The sequence below is a fragment of the Oncorhynchus clarkii genome, chromosome 5 (genome assembly GCF_045791955.1).
Source record: "Oncorhynchus clarkii lewisi isolate Uvic-CL-2024 chromosome 5, UVic_Ocla_1.0, whole genome shotgun sequence".
NCBI classification, from domain to species: domain Eukaryota; kingdom Metazoa; phylum Chordata; class Actinopteri; order Salmoniformes; family Salmonidae; genus Oncorhynchus; species Oncorhynchus clarkii.
Window position 1 is genome coordinate 54,594,405 of NC_092151.1, and position 17,445 is coordinate 54,611,849.

General features: G+C 43.1%; 1 protein-coding gene across 8 annotated transcripts in view; it reads right to left on the reverse strand.

The window, feature by feature from the left end:
• Window positions 1-17,445, reverse strand: part of LOC139409013 (PATJ crumbs cell polarity complex component) — a 169,238-nt gene that overhangs the window by 30,194 nt on the left and 121,599 nt on the right. For all 8 annotated transcript variants that reach the window (XM_071153635.1, XM_071153633.1, XM_071153632.1 and 5 more), the window contains one exon: window positions 3,208-3,404. In XM_071153635.1, the coding sequence (XP_071009736.1) occupies window positions 3,208-3,404 (197 nt within the window). The remainder of the gene's footprint in view (window positions 1-3,207; window positions 3,405-17,445) is intronic.

Sequence of the window (17,445 nt, forward strand, 5' to 3'; positions counted from 1 at the left end):
TAAGCAGATACACACATGTGCAGCAAACACACACCACACACAGTGACCTTATAGATGGCAACAATGAAGGCATGATGCATCCGCCCAAGTGTGACAACAGTGTTTAGTGGCAGCAGCCGCAAGCACATGATTACTGATGTGGGCACACACCCACACCCACATTCACAGCTCCCCCCTCACCCCTAATTGAGACAGGTTTTACTGAAAGGTCATTGAGCTCGCCTGCTAGCCCCCTACAATCCACACCTGTCTGCTACTCAAATGAGCACATTCAGTCGTATCCGCTACTTCCAAATGTTAAATCAATAGGCAATTCAGCACTCTGCAGATACGAATGGGCCAGCACCCAGCCCCAACACCTTGCTCTGGTGGAACAGCACCAGACTGGGGCTTAGATTGGCTCAGAGACACAGTTTGTGAGGGTTTTAGTGTATGGTGTCAGTGTTCATCAGTGAGGGAGGGAGTGTGTATGTTTGCGTGTGAGCATGTGGATCAGCCTGTGACTAACAGTGTACGTGCATGTGTGTGTGTGTGTGTGTGTGTGTGTGTGTGTGTGTTTCTCTGTGATTACAGTACAGTGCCTTTGGAAGTTATTCAGACCCCTCAACTTTTTCCACATTTTGTTACATTACAGCCTTATTCTAAAATGGATTAAATCATTGTTTTTCTTCATAAATCTAAACACAATACCCCATAATGACAAAGCAAAAACTGGTTTTATAAATTGTTGCTAATTTATTCAAGTAAAAAAACCTGAAATCTCACATTTACATAAGTATTCAGACCCTTCACTCAGTTCTTTCTTGATGATGCTACAAGCTTGGCACACCTGCATTTGGGGAGTTTCTCCCATTCCTCTCTGCAGATCCTCTCAACCTCTGTCAGGTTAGATGCGGAGTGTCACTGCACATCTGTTTTCAGGTCTCTCCAGAGATGTTCGATCCGGATCAAGTCCGAGCTCTGGCTGGGCCACTCAAGGACATTCAGAGACTTGTCCCGAAGCCACTCCTGCGTCGTCTTGGCTGTGTGCTTAGGGTCGTTGTCCTGTTGGAAGGTGAACCTTCACCCAAGTCTGTGGTCCTCAGCGCTCTGGAGCAGGTTTTCATCAAGGATCTCTGTACTTTACTCCATTCATCTTTGCCTCAATCCTGACTAGTCTTCCAGTCCCTGCAGCTGAAAAACACCCCCATGGCATAATGCTGCCACCACCATGCTTCATCGTAGGGATGGTGCCAGGTCTCCTTCAGACGTGACGCTTGGCATTCAGGCCAAAGAGTTCAATCTTGCTTTCATCAGATCAGAAAATCTTGTTTCTCATGGTCAGAGTCCTTTAGGTGCCTTTTGTCAAACTCCAAGTGGGCTGTCATGTGCCTTTTACTGAGGAGTGGCTTCCGTCTGGGCACTCTACCATAAAGGCCTGATTGGTGGAGTGCTGTAGAGATAGTTGTCCTTTTGGAATGTTCTCCCATCTCCACAAAGGAACTCACGAGCTCTGTCAATGACCATCACCTCCTTGACCAAGGCCCTTCTCCCCCGATTGCTCAGTTTTGCTGGGCGACCAGCTCTAGGAAGAGTCTCGGTAGTTCCAAACTTCTTAAATTTAAGAATGATGGAGGTCACTGTGTTCTTGGGGACCTTCAATGCTGCAGAAATGTTTTGGTACCCTTCTCCAGATCTGTTCTACGGACAATTCCTTCGACCTCATGGCTTGGCTTTTGCTCTGACATGCACCTATATAAACAGGTGTGTTCCTTTCCAAAGCATGTTCAATCATTTGAATTTACCACAGGTGGACTCCAATCAAGTAGAAACATCTCAAGGATGATCAATGGAAACAGGATGCACCTGAGTCTCATTGCCAAAGGGTCTGAACACTTATGTAAATAAGTTATTTCTGTATGTAATCTTTACACTGAATACATTCTAAAAACCTGTTTTCACTTTGTCATTATGGGGTATTGTGTGTAGATTGCTGACGATATGTTTTTATTTAATCCATTTTAGAATAAGTCTTAACGTCACAATGTGGAAAAAGTCAAGGGGTCTGAATACTTTCCCAAGGTACTGCATGTGTGTGTGCACGCATCAGCTTGTGTGTTGCAGTGGGTCGGGTCCCCCTCCCTCCGCTGTTGCTGCTTGTGGCAGTCCACATACATTTTTCATGGTGGCAGTGACATTGTTGTAATGAGCAGCACTAGCACAACAGAGAGGGCGGGAGGAATGGAGAGAAAGAAAGAAAAAACCCAGAGGGTTGATGGAGGGAGGAGAACGTGATATGATGGAATGAGAAAAAAAAAGAAAGGAAGAGGTCATAACAGACTCGGGTCAGCTGACAACACGTCAGTTCCAATTCAGGCTCTTCCACGTTAGTGTCAATGTTTGTGGAAGATCATCTCAGACAAGCGTTTTGAAAAACCGGCAAAACACTTTATAATTCACTGCATTCATGAGACACTTACTCTGCCAGTCCCAGAGCTCAATCCCAGCAACGACTCTAATCAAACCAGAAGAACTAAATCAACCAGAAGAATTAATCGCATCTATTTTGCATGACTAATCCCCGCTTAGATTCATTAGTAGTAGGCCCACACTCAAAAAGGAGAAGTTATTTTCATTCATTGAGGCAGCAAGAGCAAATGCTTTTCCGGGAATCTTCCCAGAAAGACAGAAAGGGAGAGACGGAAGAGCGAGAAAAGAAACTAAAAAGTGGAGAAACAGAGTATAAGAAAGTATAGGAGGCACACCATTTTTTGTGTTTCTCTGAGGCACACACACACACACAGCCCCTATTCGCACACGCCGTTGTGATGTGTTGTGATGGATTCTGTGGCATGAGAGGAGCACTGGCCTCGGCGTCAACAGTGACAGTGATTGAGCCGTTTCATTTTCTCCCTCAAGGACTTAACAGGATAAGACTATTACAGGGAGGGAGGGAGCGAGAGAGAGAGAGAGAGAAAGGGCTGTGACGATCACAAATGAAAGAATGCATGGGCAGGGGACGGGAGAGAGAGAGCGAAAAAGAGGGAAGGAAGAGAGGGGAAAGGACAAGGGCAGACTATCCAACATGGCCTCTTATTCTACCATGTCCACCTAATCAACTCCTGTGATTGGCTGATGTGTGCGTTTGACTGTCTTTTCACACACGTGTGTGAGAGAATATGCATGTGCGAGTTCGCACAGGTGTGTGTGTGTGTGTGGCCCCCTCACCTCCAGCAGCTCGTCCCCAACACGGATGTTTCCGTTTTTGGCAGCGGGACCCCCGGGGCTGATGCCCACCACAAAGATACTGAGGCAGGAGCGGTCGCGGTTCCCCGCCAGGCTCAGGCCCAGACCGTGGCGCTCTTTGTCCAGCTCCACACACAGCAGCTCCCCGCACAGCTCCCCGTAGCGCAGCCTGATCCGCTCTGAGGGAGAGAGACAGGTGGTTATTTCTAATAATGTGTTTCAGTGTTGGTGGGGAAAGATTACACCGGCAAACCATTTATCTAGTCTTACACTAGAAAAGGTCTAAAAGGAAACCCTCCTGACTGAATTCTTGACACACACATCCGTAGGCGGCGCGCGCACGCACACACACACGTTTCTTCTTTCGCTTTACTGTGATGACTATTTGACCTGTCCAGTCGGTGGAATACCCTGGCCTGTTCCATTATACACAAGTGCAATTATTATAATTACCATATCTCCCAACTTTCTGAAGAGGCACGGGGCTGCCTCCAATACACAAAGGAACATTCATCTCTGCTCTCAAACTCAAGTCTGAGCTTTGCTTTCCAGTTTTATAATGCTAGCTAGTTTCTATCTATCGCCGGGGGCGAAAAGTAATTGCATGCAATGCAATAATCCCTCGTGCAGCAGTATTCAAAAGGCATTTATTTCGCCCACTGCATGTGCTTTTTTTTTGTCCAAATCAATCCATTCTGGGGTACCCCAGGGCTGTGTCCGAGTCCCGCTGTAGAGCTGATGGATCTACACTGGTAAATAAAAGAGATAAAAGAGCACACTCTAGAAGCTCAGATGCAAAAACTTAATTACCAACGTTTCGACAGCCAAGCTGTCTTCGTCAGGGTATAATCACAAACACTGCGGGATGACTCGTTTATATAGAGTCAAAAGACACAGGTGTCTGTAATCATGGCCAAGAGTGGCCTAATATCATTGGTATACAAACAACAAATGGATAGCATACGATCATAGATTAATTTGACTACACAAGCTTACAAACAATTACAAATGGCAAAGTCACAATAATCACAAGAATGGCTTCAGATCAAAGTCTACGTTGAGACCGAAGGGCGCAAGGGTCTTTAAATTAAAGATCCAGGCAGCCTCTCGTTTTAACAATAAATTATCAAGGTCACCCCCTCTCCTAGGGAGGGTGACATGTTCGATGCCGATATAACGTAGGGACGATATCGAGTGGCCTGCCTCCAAGTAGTGGGCCGCAACTGGATAAGTAAAGTTTTTACACCTAATGGTGCTACAATGCTCTGAGATATGTACTTTAAATTCGCGCTTTGTTTTACCTACATAATTTTTACCACAAGGACAAGTTATAAGATAAATAACTGCCTTAGTGGAGCACGTAATAACACCTTTTATTGGGATCGATTTCCCTGTTTGTGGGTGTTTGAAGGATCTACATTTATAAGTGCCATTGCATTGAGCACAGCCATTACATTTGTAATTTCCATCCAGTAGAGGCGCAAATAGACGTTGTTCAGGAATATCTTGGGGTGGTAAATTAGAGTTTACCAATTGGTCTCTGAGATTTCTGCCCCGCGAGAATACGACCAAGGGAAGGTCCGAAAACACATTACAGAGACTGTCATCGGATTTTAGGATGTGCCAATGTTTGTGAACAATTCCCTTCATTTGTTCAGAGCACTTGACTAGCGGGTAGTTAGAACGCAAGAATGCAAATTTTCTCAATGGCAATATTAATCTGATCATTCTTGTAGCCCCTCTCCTTGAACTTTCTTTGCGTCTCAGCTATATTTCTGTCGAAATCTGATTGTTTTTTGCAAATTCTTTTGATTCGACAGAAAGCTTCTAGAGTGTGCAGCTCTCTTTTATTTTCAAGTTTTCTACTCCGCTAGCCAGCACCTCGTCTTAATAGGTGTGTGTTTCTTTTTCTTCTAGATCTACACTGGTGCCAGGTTAGATAGGCTGTTATTTACTGTAATCCTCTGGCGTGGGTAAAGGGATGGCCGGGCAGACCACAAGCCTGTGTGTTCTCTCATCTCTATTTCCTTTCTTATTTTTCCACCCCCTCGGTCAACGGCTAAGGCAGGGGAGAGCCGAGGTCCTGACTGAAATCCTTAAGTGGGTGTGTGTGTGTACGTGTCATGGAAACTAATCACGTCTGTTGACTTTTGATGATGATGCTGTGTGTCCCGTTGAAGATACTGAATGCCCATCTCACGTGATAGGCACCTGCCTTTGAGGGTAATCTAATCCTATCAAAATGACATTGAAATCTTCTGCTTTCTGATCAAACAGCCCTGCACATGTACGCTGGGCGTGTGTGTGTGTGTGTGTGTGTGTGGAAAGAGGGCAGAGAACACCTTCAAAGGAAACTTGGTCCTGCGGCAACACCTGTAAAGGGACAATCAGCAGTTGCTACATTCTTTTTTGGACTAAATGAATGCTATGTATCCAGTGATACTTGAAGAATATAACTTCATAAATGCTTCATGAGCTTAGTTTAACTGTCGCACTTCATGAGAACCAAAATATACGCTTGTTTTACTCCGTTCGAAAATGAAGAAAACGTCAACAAAACACCACATACAGTTGAAGTCGGACGTTTACATATTCCTGACATTTAAACCTAGTAAGAAACCCCCGTCTTAGGTCAGTTAGGATCACCACTTTATTTTAAGAATGTGAAATGTCAGAATAATAGTAGAGAGAATGCTTTATTTCAGCTTTTATTTCTTTCATCACATTCCCAGTGGGTCAGAAGTTTATATACACTCAATTAGTATTTGGTAGCATTGTCTTTAAATTGTTTAACTTGGGTCAAACGTTTTGGGTAGCCTTCCACAAGCTTCCCACAATAAATTGGGTGAATTTTGGCCCATTCCTCCTGACAGAGCTGGTGTAACTGAGTCAGGTTTGTAGGCCTCCTTGCTCTCACACTTTTTCCGGTTCTGCCCACACATGAAGACACGGTTAAAACTATAACTTTGATATCATGGATGGTAAGTCCTTGCATCCATATCTCCATCTGTGAATTTTTAGAGCGGTAACATTTCTCTCAGCATTTCACCGTACCAGGGGCGGGGTGGCCGCTTTGTTATTGTTTCCACTTCTGATAACCCCTTTAAAATCAAACCCACCGCAGAGAGGTGGTTACTTCTCATGCGCAGCATTTCATTCAATTTCAAACGTTTTGAGAGGTATTTGTCAACTAAAAAGCACACGCCAAGCATCTACTCTCTCACACATACACGAGTAAAAGACTTGTAACTGCAATCGCCGTAACTGATTACTTGATTACTGATTACACACAAACCTGTGCATCGATGTGTGTGTGTGCACGCATGAGAGTAGGGAAGAGAGAACATTTTCAAAAAAAGGGAATTTGGTCCTGCTGCAACACCATGAAAAAGCCACCCACTCCAGAGTTAACTTGATAGCACACAGATTCCTCCGTCCAACTCATTTATCCCCATCACCCAAACAGCAAACAGGTTCACACGGGTCGTTATTTGGCCGAGACAAATGGGATGGATGCTTCCCAAACCACAACGCAACCCTATTTCGGCCTCCCGACAATAACAAGCCGACATTATTCCAACATTTTGATGGATGGCTGGGATTCATGACCCTGCTCGCAAAACTCTTCACCTTTCATAATGCCGTCAGGCCCTATGACATGATGCACCCTTAAATATCCCCCTTTTCCTCTCCTCCCTTTCTATTTTCCTTTCTGTCCAGCATTGTTTTTCACTCCTGTTTTGATTAAAAACCACAGTAAACATGAAGGGGGCAAGAGAGAGAGGGAGAGAAAAAAAAGAGAGGAGGGTGACAGAACAAGGAGGGATGGTGTCTGTGACCTTTGAGGCGACTCAGTGTTTTTATTTTCCATTTTTCTTTTTTTTTACTGCGGAGAGATGGAAACAGAGGGAAAGAGGGAAAGAGTAAGGAGAGAAGGAGGATGAGAGAGGGAAGGAGGGAGAGAGCAAGAGATACAGGGAGGCAGAGAGATTTACATTCCAGTCACGCCGTGGGAAGAGTAATTAAAAGCCCAAGAGGTCCATAAATTCCAACCGATAAAAATGAGGGGGAGAGAATCACCCCATGAGCGTCGACATGGATGGGTTGAATTTGAGCATAGGAGTGGAAAAGAGAGAGGGAAGGAGTAAAAATAACGAGACCTTTGCGATAGTAACTGTGGATGGGTTGAGAAATGGAGAAAAGTAGGAAGCGAAAGAGAAGGGAGAGGAAAAGAGCGGGAGGGCGGATGGGTTGAGGGGGAGAAAGGAGAGAAACTAAGGGGAAAAAGAACGGAAGAGGTGGAAGAAATTGGATGGGTTGAGAAAGGGAAGACGAGACATTTCTCTGCCTCTCTTCAGTCCTAAGAGAGGTAGCAAGATAGAGATGCGGACAGAGAGAAAATGAGGAATGTGAAAATGGTGGTGCAGGGACAGACACACGGATCCCGTGGATTTTGGGGGGACAGTTCGTATAGTAGAATACACAAGGTGCAATTGCAACAGTTTTTCCTCGAGTTATGTCAGTCACTGAGAGTCATTGAATTAGCCCATGTCACTTAATTTTTTTTTGATTGGTCTAGCCTGATATAGTCTATCCAGCTATCTAAACTTGAGGTAATCATGCGAATTACAGAGGGCCTCCCCCCCTTGATTTTGTTAAGTCACTCAGATATGTTAAAAAACTGCACATTCTTCTCTCCGCCCCATGGCAAAATGTGTAGAATTGCATGAAATGAGTTAGAAAATTGTCTAATCTTCTCACCGACCATGGTAAATGTCTAGAATTGCAGCAAACTTTAAAATGACAACATTTCTCTACATCCAACAAAATGCCTTAGGGCCCCCAAAAGGCTAGGGCAAAAGAGAGCGAGAGAGTGAGTGAGTGAGTGTGTGTGTTGACAGGGAAAAGGGGAATTGAGTGGCATGACCGTATTTGATTGAATAGGCCCTTAGTGAGGCTGCTGGCGAAGAGGACCTGGGAATGATCTGGTGGAGAGAAGTAGTGGAAAAGGAGGAGAGGAAAAAAGGAGTGTGACAGAAGCTAGTGCACTTAGCTGTGGCATAGTAACTGTGTTTAAGACTTCAGTCGGAGAGCGAGGGCGGGAGAGAGGGAGGAGAGAAGATGGGATAGAGTGTCAGGTCATCAACGTCAGCATCTACTGGTTAATGAGGCTCCACCACTGTCCAGTTCTCCACTACCATCGTAGGGCTGGGCGGTATACCCTATTTAACCACATACCGGTACTGATAAATGGATAGGTTTTGGGTTTATAATTTCTCTGGTATAACGTTATTTCAGGGTTTGTTAAATATGTTACGCCACTAGGCCGTGTGCAATGCCCGTTTTCATAGTTGACTCCGTTTTCTAATCGAGTCGTCTCTCTCCCTCCACACACACCAAGCCCCGTCTCCAGTCATTCAAGGAGACCATTTTTTTTTTTGCACTACCACGAGTCAGTCTGCATGGTCAACGCTGCAGTGCAGATGCAACGCTGCCGATGGTGACAATGATGCTGCTTTCCACTTTGCTTCTTAAAATAAATTCACAAGTGCTCTACGATCACACTATTAGTTTGTGTGTCTTACTGTCGGGAAAAAGCTAGGATTTTTCTTTTCTCAGCAAGTTGTGGGTAAAATAAATTGCGTTAGCCGCTAATGCTAATCGCGTGTTGGCTAGCTTCATCACAAACCACAAAATGTTAAAGGGGCAGTGCAGTCAAAAACGTTGATTTTTCATAAAGAATATACAGTACCAGTCAAACGCTTGGAGACACCTACTCATTCCAGAGTTTGTTTATTTGTACTATTTTCTACATTGTAGAATAATAGTGAAGACATCCAAACTATGAATTAACATATGGAATCATGTAGTAACCAAAAAGGTGTTAAACAAATAAAAACATGAGATTCTTCAAAGTAGCCACCCTTTGCCTTGATGACAGCTTTGCGCACTCTTCACATTCTCTCAACCAGCTTCACGAGGCAGTCACCTGGAATACATTTCAATTATCAGGTATAACTTGTTAAAAGTTAATTTGTGGAATTTCTTTCCTTCTTAATGCGTTGGAGCCAATCAGTTGTCTTGTGACAAGGTAGGGGTGGTATACAGAAGATAACACTATTTGGTAAAAGACCAGGTCAATATTATGGCAAGAACAGCTCAAATAAGCAAAGAGAAATGACAGTCCATCATTACTTTGACATGAAGGTCAGTCAATTTGGAAAGTTTCTTCAAGTGAAGTTGCAAAAACCATCATGCGCTATGATGAAACTGGCTCTCATGAGGACCGCCACAGGAAACGAAGACCCAGAGTTACCTCTGCTGCAAAGGATAAGTTTATTAGTTACCAGCATCAGATTGCAGCCCAAATAAATGCTTCACAGAGTTCAAGTAACAGACATCTCAACATCAACTGTTCAGAGGAGACTGCGTGAATCAAGCCTTCATGGTCAAATTGCTGCAAAAAAACACTACTAAAGGACACCAATAATAAGAGACTTGTTTCGACCAAGAAACACAAGCAATCGACATTAGACTGTTGGAAATCTGTCCTTTGGTCTGATGAGTCCAAATTGTAGGTTCCAACCGCTGTGTCTTTCTGAGACGCAGAGTGGATGAACAGATGATCTATGCATGTGTGGTTCCCACCGTGAAGCAGGGAGGAGGTGGTGTAATGGTGCTTTGTATGTGACACTGTCTGTGATTTATTTAGAATTCAAGGCACACTTAGCCAGCATGGCTACTACAGCATTCTGCAGTGATACTCAATCCCATTTGGTTTGCGCTTAGTGGGATTTTCAACAGGACAAATGTCCCAAAACACACCTCCAGGTTGTGTAAGGACTATTTGACCAAGAAGGAGAGTGATGGAGTGCTGCATTAGATGACCTGGCCTCCACAATCACCCGACCCCAACCCAATCGAGATGGTTTGGGATGAGTTTAGACCCCAGAGTCAAGAAAAAGCAGCCAACAAGTGCTCAGCATATGTGGGAACTCCTTCAAGACGGTTGGAAAATCATTTCAGATGAAGCTGGTTGAGAGAATGCCAAGAGTGTATAAAGCTGTCATCAAAGCAAAGATTTATATTTTGATTTGTTTAACACTTGTCTGGTTACTACATGATTCTACAGTTGTGATGTCTTCACTATTATTCTATTTTTCTTTTTAGGGGGGGGGGGGGGGGGTCAGCCTGTTCAGGTAGGATGTAGTTTTTGGACCAGATCATGACATCACAATCTGATTATTCTGACAAATGACCAGTCACCTTTTATTTGCATATGTATCCTCCTACTTCGAAGGGGTAAGCGAGGCAGGCTCCAGTCAAGACAATCTTGTCTGCCAATCAGGGCTGTGTATGGAAATCTTTCTACCAACACACCCACGCAATCAGACTGAGCATTTCAATGCCCCCTAAAATATTTTCATGAAATAACAATGTCTAATAAATCACTGTTTAAGATTATTTTTTTTAAACATATAATTAAAAAGACTGGATGGGGTCTTTAACATGTTCGCGCCATTGGTCTCAAGTTTGGGCTCATCTGTCTGTGTGTGTTCATGACACTTTCTGCACAGAATGAGAATATTACACCATCTTGATAAGCAAAATACTTTTACTCCAGGCACTGTGAAGATCTGTTGATTGTGAAGAATCTGTGCATCTCCAACACGTAGCATGGGCACATCCAAAATGGCACACTATTCCCTACAGACTAGTTGTTCCTGCCAAAACTAGCACCTGGGTCTAGAGACAATGCTGTGCACAGGGTGTTCATTCTTTTTTCTGTCTTTTTCGCTAACCATTTGATATTTGAGTCCGGTTGGCAGTAGAGGCTTTCATCGCAGTCAGCCGTTTGATTGTGGGGACCAATTTCGGGATATTGAGGGTCAAAGGCCTGCAAATTATTTTAGTGTTAAAATGCTTTGTTGACAGTCTGAGTCATGAATAATGCCTAGAATCCAATGATGTAAATAGTTAATTTATGATCGTTTTAATAGATGGGTGTTTGGATAACAATAGTTATCGTGAACTCATCCCTCTTCATGACCTTCAAACACACACACACACAGAGCGAGAGAGAGAGCGACACACACAGAGCGAGAGAGAGAGAGACACACACAGAGCGAGAGAGAGAGAGAGACACACACAGAGCGAGAGAGAGAGAGAGACACACACAGAGCGAGAGAGAGAGAGAGACACACACAGAGCGAGAGAGAGAGAGAGACACACACAGAGCGAGAGAGAGAGAGAGACACACACAGAGCGAGAGAGAGCGAGAGACACACAGAGCGAGAGAGAGAGACACACAGAGCGAGAGAGAGACACACACAGAGCGAGAGAGAGAGAGAGACACACACAGAGCGAGAGAGAGAGAGAGAGAGACACACAGAGCGAAAGAGAGAGAGACACACACAGAGCGAGAGAGAGAGAGATATTATATTATATATATATATACACTATACTCTTCACATTTTGGTTATAAAACAACAAATCCAGAATTGATTAAAAACATCAAGGGACAGGACATCATAATCCTACTGGAAACATGGTGTCGTGGAGACATAGATACTCAGTGTCCCTCAGGCTATAGAGAAAGTTTACTACCATGAATCAAACATAAAAATGTTAAACGGGGCCGAGACTCAGGTGGAATCATCATTTGGCATAAGCAGGACTTAGCACTGAATGAAATGAAAAAAGGTACCACTCACATTTGGCTAAAACTTAACAAAGGTACAATCTATTGTGACAATGATGTATACATATGTGCAGCTTATGCTCCTCCTTCAGATTCATCATATTATGATGATCAGTTTTTTGACAATCTCCAGACAGAAATCATTACATTTCAGGCACAGGGTAAAGTGCTTCTTTGTGGAGATTTCAATGCAAGAACAGGTTCTGAGCCTGACTACACTGATGCGGGAGGTAACCACCACATATTTGGACACCCCTCCTTGTACAGTAGCCCTATTATAAATAATAGAAACAGTCCTGACCAAATACTGAACAAAAATGGAAAAGAGTTAGTACATCTCTGTCGAGCCTTGGGCCTGTACATGCTTAATGGTAGAATCAGAGGGGACTCTTTAGGTCAGTTTACTTACTGCTCAGCTCTTGGGACAAGTGTAGTCGATTATGCCATCACTGACATTGACCCCTCCTCCATTAGTGCATTCACTGTCGGACCACAGACACCATTGTCAGATCACAGTCAGATCAACGTGTTTCTGAAGAAATTAACCGGCAATATTCATTCAAAAAAACAGCCCAATAAACTCTACAACATAAACCAATCGTACAGATGGGCTCCAAACAGTGCAGAGACATTCATTGAAACATTGAACTCAAATTAAATGATGAACTCTATACAGTTTTTCAATAACTCACAGTACCAAAACAATAAAGATGGTGTCAATTCAGCTACCCAAAACATCAACTGCATATTCCAAAAAGCAGCATCGAAAGCAAATTTGAGAAAAACAAAGCAATGCAACATCAGAAGCAAAAATCTAAATGTTTCTGACAAATGGTTTGATAATGAATGTAAAACAATTAGAAAACACCTAAGACAAATGTCAAACAAAAAACATAAGCAGCAAAACAACCCAGAGCTACGATATGAATACTTTGAAACTCTGAAACAGTATAAACAAACACTGAAATGCAAGAAATTGAATTATACCAACAAGACACTTGATGAAATTGAAAACGCAATTGACCAAAATCAGTTCTGGGACATGTGGAACAATTTAAGCACAACAAAGCCACAAGAATTAGCCATACAAGATGTAGGAATTTGGAAAACTTACTTTGATAATCTATACAAAAACATCCCACAAAAAGACTTACAACAGAACCAATTAGAAATTAAAGAAAAATTGAACATCCTTGAATCAGTCATTAAAAACAACCAAAATCCATTAGATTACCCAATAACCCAACAAGAACTAAATGAAAAAAAGGCTTGTGGTGTAGACAACATCAGAAATGAAATGCTGAAAAACAGCACACCTGAGTTGCAAAATGCTGTGCTTAAATTGTTCAACATGGTTTTAACTTCTGGCTGCTTCCCTGATGTCTGGAACCAGGGGCTCATCTCCCCTATCCACAAAAGTGGAGACAAATCAGACCCCAATAATTACAGGGGAATTTGCGTCAACAGTAACTTGGGAAAGATTTTCTGTAGCATTTTGAATTCAAGAATTCAAACCTTTCTTCAAGAAAAAAATGTAATAAGTAAATGTCAAATTGGCTTTCTCCCTAACCATCGCACTACTGACCATATATACACCTTACACACACTAATTAATAAACACGTCCACCAAAAAAAAGAGGGCAAAATCTTTGCTTGTTTTATTGACTTTAAAAAAGCATTTGATTCGATTTGGCACGAAGAGCTATTCTACAAAATTCTACAAAGTGGGCTTGGTGGTAAGGTGTATGACTTAATAAAATGTATGTACACAGAAAACAAGTGTGCAATAAAAATCAAAAACCAAAGAACATAATTTTTTTCACAATGTCGAGGTGTGAGACAAGGCTGCAATTTGAGTCCAAATCTTTTCAACATTTATATCAATGAATTAGCAGACATGTTGGACCAATCTCCAGCCCCAGGACTCACACTATTTGACACAGAGGTGAAATACCTGCTATATGCTGATGACTTGGTACTTCTATCACCAACCAAAGAAGGTCTTCAACAAAACATTAATATTCTGGAGCAATATTGCCATAATTGGGCCCTGGCAGTAAATTTCCAAAAAACTAAAATCATGATTTTCCAAAAACAACCCAGATGTCAGAAACACAAATGTAAATTCACCCTGAAAAACACCTTAATTGAACACGCAAAAAATTACACCTACCTTGGTCTGACCATATCTGCATCGGGAAACTTTAATATGGCAGTGAAGGCACTCAAAGAAAAAGCCCGCAGAGCAATGTATGCAATAAAAATGAAATTATTCAAAATCAACATCCCAATTAGAATTTGGACTAAAATATTTGACAGTGTAATCCTACCAATAGCACTTTATGGAAGTGAGGTTTGGGCGCCACTCAATAAACTGGATTTTAAAATGTGGGACAAACATCCAATTGAAGCCCTACATGCAGAATTCTGTCCAGAGAAATACACCAACTAATGCATGTAGGGCAGAATTGGGCCGTTTTCCAGTAATAATGAAAATACAGAAAAGATCATTAACATTTTGGCTACATCTAAATTCAAGTCCAAATTCGAGTATGCAATTTAAAGCACTTCAAGACCAAGAGCTGAGCCCAGAAACGAGCCCTCTCAGTCAGCTGGTGTTGGACCTCACCAACCAAGCTGACACCAGCACTGCTTCAAAAGAAAGAATTCCAATAAGCAAAATCATGAACCAATCAAAGGAATCATATTTACAATACTGGAAAAACGAAACAAAATCCCAAAGCCGACTAAATTGCTATCTGACCCTAAACAGAGAATATGAATTGGCTGATTATCTCTACTCTGTCAGAGATACGAAGCAGAGACAGATCCTTACCAAGTACAGGCTGAGTGACCACCGATTGGCAATAGAAACCGGCAGACATAAAAAGACATGGCTACCCAAAGAGGAGCGTGTATGTGGTCACTGCATGACAGGGGAGGTAGAGACAGAGATGCACTTTCTCCTTTACTGTGATAAATATTCCTCACAAAGAGATTAATTATTCACAGAAATGACTACATATATTCCACATTTTTACAAATTGAACCCAGAGGAAAAACTAAGAATACTCATGGGTGAAGGAGCAATGGCTCCTCTTGCAGCCAAATATGTATTTTCCTGCTTAGCCTGAGGGACACTGAATAATAACATCTGCATAGTAAACAGTAACTTATTATTATAACTTATTATTACTATTATTGTTATTACTATAATTATTAATGTTTACTGTAGACTGTTACCATTTTATCGTTATTATTTTTGTATTTAATTTTGTATTATTATTTACTACCATTTTATATTATTATTTGCTATCATTTACAATTTTGTTACAATGTATATTGTATACATTGTTGCTTTGGCAATATTGACACAATGTTTTTCATGCCAATAAAGCAGCTTGAATTTGAGAGAGAGAGACACACAGAGAGAGAGAGAGAGAGAGAGAGAGACACACAGAGAGAGAGAGACACACAGAGAGAGAGAGAGAGAGAGAGACACACAGAGAGAGAGAGAGAGAGAGAGACACACAGAGAGAGAGAGAGAGAGAGAGAGACACACACACAGAGCGAGAGAGACACACACAGAGCGAGAGAGAGACAGACACACAGAGCGAGAGAGACACACAGAGCGAGAGAGCGAGAGAGACACACAGAGCGAGAGAGCGAGAGAGACACACAGAGCGAGAGAGCGAGAGAGACACACACAGAGCGAGAGAGCGAGAGAGACACACACAGAGCGAGAGAGACACACAGAGCGAGAGAGACACACAGAGCGAGAGAGACACACACAGAGCGAGAGAGACACACACAGAGCGAGAGAGACACACAGAGCGAGAGAGACAGAGCGACAGACACACAGAGCGAGACAGACACACACAGAGCGAGACAGACACACACAGAGCGAGACAGACACACACAGAGCGAGACAGACACACAGAGCGAGAGAGACACAGAGCGAGAGAGACACAGAGCGAGAGAGACACAGAGCGAGAGAGACACACAGAGCGAGAGAGACACACAGAGCGAGAGAGAGACACACAGAGCGAGAGAGAGACACAGAGCGAGAGAGAGACACAGAGCGAGAGAGACAGAGCGAGAGAGACAGAGCGAGAGAGAGACAGAGCGAGAGAGAGACACACAGAGCGAGAGAGAGACACACAGAGCGAGAGAGAGACACAGAGCGAGAGAGACACACAGAGCGAGAGAGACACACACACACACACAGAGCGAGAGCGAGCGAGACACACATACACAGAGACAGAGAGACAGAAACACACACACACACACACACAGAGAGAGACACACACAGAGAGACAGACTTAGAGCGTTAAGGAGTGCTAGCGTAACAGTCAACTCCACCCAGCAGGGTGTGAGGCAGGACAGCTGCTGCTGTTTTAATTACAGCTCTCTGCTTCTCGCAGGGAACACTGTGTTGCTATGTGTGTGTGTGTGTGAGGTGAGAGGATGTATATGCACATAAGTGTGTTAACGAGAGAGTGTGAGAGCAAGTCTGTATGCATTTGTCTGTGTGTGTGTGTGTGTGTGTGTACAGCCTGCATCTGGCACAAACATGTGGGTAGGAGGGGGAGGGGGTGGCCAGCTGAGACAAGGTGGGTGGAAGGAGACAGGAATAATCCAGCCATGACTGGGCTGTCGATTTACCAATGGCCTGATCCCAAATAGACACACAAACACAGCTAATAGTCTAATACACACTAGGGATTATTTCCTTTCTCCATCATTTACCCCACGAGGTCAATTCAATTGAGGTGAGATCATCTCTATTGGAGGAGAGGATTAAGGGATGAGGGAGGCCCACAGAAATGTAGCCAAGCCAGAAAAGGTCAGCATGTCAAATGACACCCTATTGACTATTTGTCGTCTAAAGTAGTGCACTGTATTGGGAATAGGGTGCTATTGGGGCGTAACTGAAGAAGGGACGAAAGAAGAAAAAAGACAAAGTGAAGAGATGGTTGGTTGGGCTGACAGATGACCAAAAGTGTTGTTTTTTAACTCAAAGGATAAAGGACCGTGACAGTGTTTGTGTCTGGAGTTAAACCAGTACATTTGTCAAACTTACGCTTCTTTGCGATTTCGACCTGTTAAAGCCGGGGATCTTCTATTTTCAAACCCTAGCGCCAGGATTGGCAACTTGCCCGTTTTATATGAGCTCGCTTGCGCTGAGGTGTGTCCTTAAAAACGTACTCCAAAGTGCCAACTTCAGTATGCACTGGTGGGGATATTTAAGGCCAACCGAAAGCTGGTTGAATCATCTGTAAAGCGGTTGGTGATGGCATGGACTGACAGTGGAAGACCCACAGTTCACATATGCACATGGAACAAGAGAATGTGACAAATTGGAAAAATGTCTTAACGTTTAAACTGCCATTTATACATAAAATAATAGTTAAAAAGTTTTTCCAGGTGAAAATCACAATGCCAGAAATACTTTGGGTCTCCCGGTGCCTCCCTTTCTGATGACACCTGTCCCATCATTACTGTACCTGAATTCCACC